Raw genomic sequence first — 9472 nt, forward strand, 5'->3', positions numbered from 1 at the left:
AAAGAAGACAGATACAATTTTAAAACCATGCCATTGCAGATCCACCGTGCACTTACCACTCCCTGCACTCATGGGGAACTCCATCAAAGACAAAAAGGCTGTGTGCAGAAGCAAGGGTTTACCCACACACATGCAGTTTCCAGGAATGGGCCTGGGCGTCCAAAACCATCACTCTGTGGGGACTCAGGATCAAGGACAGATACTGAACCATTTTACACCATTTTTTGAAATTGGCTAGATCTCTAGCAGATGGTGCCCTTTGATCTCAGGAAGACTTTTCTTGGTTTCATTTCTTGCACATAAGTATGTCCGCTATCAGTCAGGTACACCCCTCTTGTCACCTCCCCCAGTTGTGCAAAAAAGCCAGCAAAGAGCAAGGAAAGTGTTTCCTGGGAGAAGGCAAGCCGGTGGTTGGTGTACTGATTACAGATTCCTGAGGGGTGCGGGGAAATCTGGTGACTCACACCATCTTGCTCAGAGGACCAGTTCACATTCCCTAATTACTTGTCTTAAGGTCACCCTTTGCTCTGAATGGGCTCTGGCTGTGCAGGTGAAGAGAGGGGAGCGCCCCCGCTGGGAAGCCAAGAAAACGTGCCTGAAGGGCTTTCAGGAGTGCAGAATAAATAACGACAAGCGGCCCTGGTTGAAAGGAACAGACTGCAAGGGGCCTGGTTGCCATGGCGATGCGGCCGCTCTTTCTGAACAGCGGGCTTTTCTTTCTCTCTTCACCTGCCAATCTTTCCCCCCACTGTAACTCACTGCCTCCGCAGGAGACCAGCTGTGACATTTACACTCCCACTAACAAGCTGGCTGCATGATGGGCAGACTCCTCAGGAGAGCATCTGCTCTGGAGCAGTGTCACAATGCCCAAATGGCAGGGACTGGTGGTTCAGCAAGGGGTCTGGCTTCTCACTGGCTGCTCATGTAGGTTGGGCACAGGTCTTTTTGGTATTATTCATGTTATTAAGAGAGGATCCTGCTTTGAAACAGCAAGTAAAGCCAAGGCAGGGCAGGCGCTTTTTCCTAACCCTCCCAGCCCCACAGTGAGCCTGCTACTTCTCTACTGGGAAGGAATTGCAGCTGCAAGACAATAGTGACATGCTGACGGACTGCTTTCTGATTAGCAACCCATGCCTTGCTGCAGAGGAAAGCAAAGAAGCAAGAGAAAAGAAGTAGACAGACACCACTGGAGCAATTATATTTCTAAGCTGGGATCCTTTGTGATAAGTGCACACTGAGCTATTTCAGTGTTGAAAGCAATTTCAGCATTTAGTGTTTGAGTGCTCAGCGGCTGCCAGGCCTGTTCCTTGGATTCGTAATGCAGTTTTTTGCAGACTATGTTCCTCGGATGGCAATAGTGAAATTTAGGCAGATGCCCCTGGGCTTGGCAGCTGTTCTTCTCAGCTGAAGTGGAGTGGTCACTGGATTTCTCCAGCTGTCATGGGTGAGAAGGAAGTGAGTTTCAGTTCATTAATTTTTAAGAGTTAAAATAACGCAGACAGAAAAAAGTAGCAGCTGGACAGTAACCAAGCGTGAAAAATTTGAACGGTGAAGTGGACGTGGTGGATCTGCCATCTTTGGCTGAACAGCTTGGAACCTGGCAGTACAATGCCATCAGGACTAAGCATTAAACCAGAGGAAAAGATTCCTAACTAGCATAGGTCAGCCAGCGAGATCAGTAAATGGGAGCACAATTGCCTATCTGCCAGCTGCTGCTCCCAGTAGAGCCAATGGACAGCTTCCCCACCCCACTCCGCCACCCCAATGCAACATGAAGACAATGCCTAAGATGGAGAGGAAATGAGAGGATACTGTGAAAAGACATGGCAGCTGAGCATGATGAGGAGAGCAAAAAGTTGAAGAAGCTGCTTAGGAGTTCTCAGTCCCTGTCTGGCAAGTGAAAGGCCTTTAGAACATGCCCCTGGAAAGGTGGGTTACATGATGGGCTCTAACCCTGTTTCTTGGAAGCTGCTTGTCTGCCCTGTTAAACCTCTGCTAGAACCCCCTGAAAGAATTCAAGTGGCTCTTAAATTAGACAAGTCATCGCCAGAGAAAACAGCCCTGAACAAAACACTGTTAAGTTCATGGTGGAAACGTGTAAAGACAGACCACACAACAAGTCCCATAGACTCCCAGCTGAAGAGACAGAAATTCTGGGGGGAGGATGAGATACTGAAGTACCCATAAAGCTAAGAGGACCAGCAAAATAACTTCAGTTAGAGAGAGCACACTTGAAAGAACAGACTAGATAATAAAGTGACTGACCTGGTCAAGGTTGTGGAGTTGATGTAAGCTCATGCCTTGAGATGAGCTTCTGGAGCAGGTAGACTTCATAGTTATACACCTGGGATAGATGTCAGTACTATGTGGCCACAAAGCACACTGCAAAGTAGTGGTTCTGCTTTCAAGATGCTTGGAACTTGGGTTAATTGAAAGGGAAAAGAAATCAAGGTTAAAGACTTTTTCATCCACCCAGATTCTATACACAGCTATTACACCAACAGATCATCTCTTCTGGCTGAAGGACTTCAGTATGGGAAGCTAAGTCAATGACTTGTAATACATACTGTAGTACATGTGCCAAAGGGCACCCTCTAATGCTCTAAGAGGATATTAGAAAAAGGGCAAAGCTTGTCAGCCCATGGTAACCATTTCTTGTGAATTATTTAAAAAAAAATCCTGAATTTTCTCATGGAAATCTTTCCAGTTTTTCAACAAACCAAAGCTGCTTTTTGGAAACCAAAACCAACTAGCAACCCAAGTTTTCCTCAGTGTTGGAAAACTGAATGTATTCATTTCTACTGTAATTCTCATTGGTCAAGTAAAACAGACTATTTCAAAAGGAACAAAAGCTTTCACAGAAAATTTTCATCTTCAAATAAAAGACTGGTTTTCTTCTAAATTATTTTCAACCCAAGAGTTTCCATCCACTCCAAGAATCAGGTGGACTTGCTAAGGTGCTCTTAGTTAATAAATGCCTATTTACATAAAAGGGGGTTGCAGTGCCCACCTGGAGCCTTCATGAGTAAGAGGGTGTGTGACTGGGAGCTCCTGTATGGCCACGGAATTATTAAATCCTAGAAGTCTTTTTAGTGCTTGCATAATTAAGACACTTGTCCAAAAATACCAATTTGCATCTTTCTGGCCACAGATCTCCTTTCCCCATTCTCCCCAGTTGAAAAAGCCTCTCAAGGATTTTGGTAGCTGCTGCTTGTCAGAAACAAGAGCAGACCAGTCCTCCTGAAGTCTGCATAGCCCTTGAAATGCAACGAAGGCAGAACCTCATAGTTTCACAGGATCCATGTTTGTCAGACTGTCCGTTCAGCAACAGGAAACGTGCTGAAGGAGACTGCCTCTGAGCTCCTCCCCCCAGCAATTAATGCCAGAGATCATTAATGCTCTTCTTTAACTGGCTGGATCTCCCTCCCTCCCTGCACTCTGCCCAGGAAACCTGACCTACTAAGCACCATCAGTCTAGTCCTTGCCATCCCTGTGGCAGAATGAAGCATGGAACACCATGCCACAGGGCTGTGCCTTAAGCATTCCTTAAGAGTGAACAAGTATCTATCTGAGATCCCAGGGCAGTAATTAGTGCTGAGCAGGAAGGTCTATTAGACTTTTAATTGAAGGAGGGAGTGTGCTCTAAGTGAATAAGCAGGTGACTCAGGAGCTCTTCAGTGCTAGGAACTTGTTATGTGGCCTGGGTAAACCTCTGCAGACCAAATTCAGCCCTGGTGCAAGGGGAGACAATGCTGTTGGCTTCAGTAGGGTTGCACATGCTGACACCCAAGCTGAAGCTGGCACTCTGTGACTCAGTTTATCCAACTGTAAAATGAGGCAATATGATTTGTGCCTCCTAACCAGGGTTTGAATCCACAGGGATTAATCAGACAGCCTTTATCACATCATTATTCAAGTGTAAAATATGAGTACTTGCACTCAATAACCCTATTTATGGAGAATCAAATAAGCTGGATATACATCTCAATTGCACAAGCAATATCTGCCCTTTAAATAGAACTCAAACACAGATCTGAGGACTACTCATCTCCAGTGTCACCTCAACCTGAATATTGTACAGAGAAATAATAATAATTTTAAAAAATCAAGTCATCTTAACGTGTTGCTCAGCAACAGAAGTTGCGGGGGATACAATCTAGGACTAAAAGAACAAGGATTTCCAAGAGAATGGGTAATTTCAGGAGTGACATTGGGTACAAGTAAATGTCACAACCACAGAGAATTTTTTTTTTCATTCAACCAATAATTTAAAACTAGGCATTTTGGGTAAATAAGTATTTAAGTCTGATGACTGAAAAGCAAAACCCAAACCTTTGCATAGAACTGTACTGCTGGAGAAATGTTTATTTGTTTGTGTGAGGGAAACATTAGACTGAAAGGAAATTGAATCCCAAATTGAAAGTGCTCTTAGAAATGTCATGCCTGTGTTTAAAAAGGGAGATGATAACATGTCAGCATTACTGAATGTACTGTGCCTCTTACAGAGCAATCTCATACTCACTTGATTCTTTCCCCCTCCCACGTGTCCCATTCCCTCTCCCTTTCTTTTCTAGGACAAGACAAGCGCTCTGAGTCTCAGCAATGTGGCCGGGGTTTTCTATATCCTGATTGGAGGGCTTGGACTAGCCATGCTGGTTGCGTTAGTCGAGTTTTGTTACAAGTCCAGAAGTGAATCGAAGCGGATGAAGGTGGCAACACATTTCCAGGGCTTTTACATCTCTTTGACAACATCCAGGCGCCTAAGCTGGATGCAATCAAAACCAGGCGTGGAAACCCACATTATAGGGATGATGCTGATGAGAATCCACTAGTGGATGTGTTTAGAAAGGAAAGAATGAGAATGAATGGAGGGAGGGAACTAATATGAACACATGAGTTATTTGACAATCAGATCATAGCTATGCGTAATGCAAAGTCAGATCGCAGGTGCAAACAGAGGTGAGAAAAGCTTACTTGAGTAAAAGTGCTGAAGTGCTTTTACTTCTGGATACTTAACCAGAATTCTGTCTGTACTTTTACTCAAGTAGTTTTCCAGAAGGATACTCTGACTTTTACTTAATTATATTTTCCCCAAAGCAGCTGTACTTTTACACAAGTAACTTTTGGGGTACTTTTTCCACCTCTGAGTACAAAGCAAAACCCTACCACGAAGAACCATAGAAATGTATGACCATTCCTTAAAGGCAAGCATCAAGGAGACAAAGACGATCTCTCTGAGGCTGCAGTCTGTTGGGCTAACGCACTACTGCATTTACTTCAGTTTCGCACTGCTGTAAATCCATGCAAAAATGGGGCTGCAGAAAGACAAAAATGTAGTAGTAACTTAGCATTGCATCAGGCCCTTTAATTATATTACCATTAATTGTTACTGTGCTAATGCTATTTATAGTTAAGCAGTAATGACTGATGCTTCAAGCATTTGCTGTGCTGTGGGACCAATTCCTAGATCCAGCAATCTCAGGTAAAACAGAGTACTATTAACTCTGTGAGCATCATTTTCCCAAGGAAAGTGCTGTGGCCTTAGCAACATGCACGCAAATCTTCCCGAGCGCATGTGCGTATTTGGAGGCTTGGAACATAGCTTGTAATAAGCCAGCCCTTTCCCCTGCATGGTTCTTTCAGAGTGCAGTGGCAGAGAGCAGATGGGATTAGACTAGAGACATTCCACAGGTTATAAAACCTGTATATTCAGATGAGTTTATCTTAGCTCACATGAGAAGCAAAGATATTGCTGTGCATTACCTTCTCTGGATAAAAGTTTAGCATTAATTGTGCCCTCCAAAAACAGTTTATCCCTGTATCCTCCACCTTGACCACTCCAGTGAGCCTGGAAGCCAGTCAGAATAACACTAAGACATCAAAAAGGTCCTTTGACATTCTCATTTCCATGAGCACTACCATTACCTGGGACTGAAAAATTAATACATGATCATTTCTACAGTTTACGTGTTTCTATTTCAACACTGTTAATGTTTCTTCAGGGATGATGACAGTTAGTCAGTTGTAGATATGTAATCTCTCTCTCTCCCCATGAGATTTAAAATACTTCCAAAGCAATAAGATTTGGGGAAAGGTAAAGGACACAACAGGAGTTGTGTTTTTCATGCCCTTAATATGGCTGAATCTAATACGGAGCCTTATTCCATGATAACTGTTCCAGAAATGGCTATTTCAGTGCATTTCCAAGTGTAGACAACCTTAGAACATAAGAATGGCCATAGTGGGTCAAACCAAAGGTCCATCCAGCCCCGTATCCTGTCTGCTAATAAGGAGTGAACTGAACAGGTAACGATCAAGCAATCTTAGACTTTGTTTGGTCTAGGAAAATGGAGGTTAGATTTCCTAGCACATCTTATTTTTCCAATGTAGACAGAGCCTTATGCATATGCTCATATGAGATTGTCTTGAGCATTTGCAAGCTCAGAGCCTTAGAGGTCTCTGTGTCCTTAAAAAGTCAATAACTTACCCTCTCTACAGGTGGAGAACATTGTGCATGACGTGTGTCCTGTATCCCCAGTTGTTATGGAATTGTTTAATTTTGGGCTTAGAAGATGTGTAAGCAAATAAAATAGGTGCCATACAGAGCTGCAGAAAAGCAAGAGCCTTGATGGAGTTAGGGAATGAAGGCGAGATAAAGACAAAGGCAGCAAGAGTATTTTATACTGTAACTTTTCAGACATTGCTAAGGACAGGGGGAGACCCCCCCGTCCCTCCTAAAAAGGGTTTTTGTTTGATCCCACAGCAATCAATCAATGAAGCCATAAGGACAGCAACCCTTCCCAGGCCAGCTACGGCAGGGGGCAGCGGAGAAAACGGACGGGTGGTCAGCCACGATTTCCCCAAATCCATGCAGGCGATTCCATGCATGAGTCACAGCACTGGGATGTCCCTGGGAGCTACAGGATTATAATCGGCCATGAAGCATCGCCTGGGTGAGAGCCGGGTCTTGCCAGCCCCACCTCTCCAGTGCCAAAACCAAACCCAATGCAAGAAAAATGATGATGAAAGGGACAAGTTGATGAATCTTCCTGGGGAAAGCAAATCTATTTTCTTTTTTTATTTTCTGATAGATCCACAGGTAGGAGAACAATAGCAGTCCATACTGCGATAAGGAGAGGTGTAACGAGATTCAACAGGTTCCTGGACCATCCCGGAATGCAGAACACTGGAACACTGATTAGGACTGTGCCATTTTGTTTTAACTTGGTCGTTAATATGTCTTAGTGTGTGCAATATATATATATATATATATATATATATATATATATATATGTATGTATATATATTTTTTTTTTTCTTACCAATTCCCATGATGTCAGGGTGACATCATCTCTCCCCCTTTCCCCACTCAGCCCTTTAATCAGGTTTAGCATGGGATGAAAACCATAATGTCTGAGCTACTAACAACGAACAGCAAATAAAATTAAAGGCAAACGTAACTCCCTGGATATGTCCGCATTTGTTTGATTCATCATGATTCCGCCGGCTGTTGCTTCAGCACCCTGGGAGCAACATTGTTGTAACAAGACTGGGCAGGATCTCTCCATTCTCCCTGTAAAAAGGAAGGACTTTACAGACAAGGAAATCACTGAAACAGCAACAAAAATCTACTTTGGCAGAGAAGTGGGTAGGAAGTGGCTGGATGGAGACAATGGCAGAAATTTGTGCCTGGAGGTGGAAAAGAGCTGAGATAACCCAAGGTCACTGTCATAATTATTCCAGAGGTGGCCAAGGGAAAGTTGCTCTGTCCTTGGGATATAAATCCATACCAATCCCTGGAGAGCAGAAATCCCACATGTGGCAAGCTAGTGGTGAAAAGTCAGCATTGGATTAAGATCATGGCAGACTACTGCACATGAAAGAGATCAAGCAAATATAATATCCATCCAACCTCCCCTGCCTACCATAGCTGGAGTTAATGAGCAATTGTCACCCATTTCTTCATCGCTTTGCTTCTGTACATGCTCCTTTTGATGACAGAATCTCCCTGAGCTTGGAGTAAACCATCTACAAACCAAGCACCCAACAAGTAACATGGAGCTAGCAATGATGATGCTACACTGGGGATATTCTTGCTTCTGACTGTGAAATTCTCTTCTGGCCAATCGTGAATCAAAGGGGACATTTCATGGATAACTATCCAAACCAGCCTTCTGAGGAGAACCAAGGTCTCACATAATGAAACAAACCAAGTGGACACCCCTCCATAGCTTCACCCACTTCTGTGATGAAGTTGGGCCCAGTTGAATTTACTTCAGAAATTAGTTCTTGTCTGGTCGCACTGCTGTCAAAGCCAACAACAGTGAATTTCTGCCCCATTCATCCTCAGCAACCAAGTGGAATTCAAAAGTGGCCAGCAGGTTCCTTTCTTGATCCCAAATCCAGTGTTGCTCCTACTGGAAAGTGAAATGACAAAATCCACGGTGCAAGACAGGCAGTAGGGGGTTCAGCTGCTGGCCAGATTGTCCCAGTGTATCTATAGTTTGGTTTTGGGCTACAATATTTTCCTGTTCATGAGCAGTTGAATGCTTTTCATTTTGGGACTGGGAGGATCTCCCCAAAAACAAATCATTTAACAATCAAAGGTGTGTCAAACAGTGATCCTTCCCACCCTGTTCCTCTCCCTGACACTGTAATCCCCTGTGTCTGGAAAGTAACTTCAGACTCTTTGAGAGGTAAAAGTTTCTTCCAGTTGCCCGTGAGAACCCTACACAGCCACAAAAGGCTGCCATCAGAAGCTCTTGGCCTGCTTTATTTGCAAAGTAACAGCGATTGCAACATGGCAAGTAGAGAAACTGAGGGAGTAGGGGGGACAGGTAGAGGAGAGACATTGGTGGGAAAATGACAGGCAAATAACTTGAGCGGCTCTGTGTCAAAGATTCCCCTTGTGGTTTTCCATAAGCACAACTGGCTGCAAACCAGTTCCCTCTAGCGCATGACTCATGGTACAGTACTGTATATCAGCAACCTTTAACAATGGACCCACTCTGAACTGTGCATTGCCATGTATCTAGTTGGTACTGATCTATTGCCCCCATCTCTGCTCCACCTGGGGTCATCCTCATGAGACTGGCAAGTCAAAAACTCAAGGACCCTAACTTGGGCACAGCATGTCGTGTGCCCCTGTACATTCCCTCTCTGCCAGTAGAAACCCTTTTAGTCTCCATCCTTCATCAGCCACTTAGAACTACTCTTCGAGGGCAACTGCTCTACGCTTATGATGATTAGTATAATTATTTTAGCCACCTCCTTTTTTCCCCCAGTTCTGCATACATGCAGGAGTGGAGCAGGCCTGGAGGATGCTTCCCTGTTTTGGTCCCAGAGCTCTTCTGGGAAAGTCTGCTGCCTGATTCTTCTCTTGTCCCAAGACCTTTCATAACTCAGTTTTTTTGCCACCTGAAATTGCACTGAGAGCAGGCTGCAGAGATTCCCTTTTCAGTGGAATCAGAAA

General features: G+C 44.1%; 1 protein-coding gene across 4 annotated transcripts in view; it reads left to right on the forward strand.

Annotated features, from left to right (window-relative positions):
* The window catches only part of GRIA1 (glutamate ionotropic receptor AMPA type subunit 1), a 242143-nt gene extending 235212 nt beyond the window's left edge, over nucleotides 1-6931 (forward strand). For all 4 annotated transcript variants that reach the window (XM_075009943.1, XM_075009942.1, XM_075009944.1 and 1 more), the window contains 2 exons: nucleotides 4575-4709; nucleotides 6743-6931. In XM_075009943.1, coding sequence (XP_074866044.1) covers nucleotides 4575-4709; nucleotides 6743-6931 — 324 coding nt within the window. The remainder of the gene's footprint in view (nucleotides 1-4574; nucleotides 4710-6742) is intronic.
* The last annotated feature ends 2541 nt before the right edge of the window (nucleotides 6932-9472 follow it).

This window comes from Carettochelys insculpta, chromosome 15, assembly GCF_033958435.1.
Source record: "Carettochelys insculpta isolate YL-2023 chromosome 15, ASM3395843v1, whole genome shotgun sequence".
Classification (NCBI taxonomy): domain Eukaryota; kingdom Metazoa; phylum Chordata; order Testudines; family Carettochelyidae; genus Carettochelys; species Carettochelys insculpta.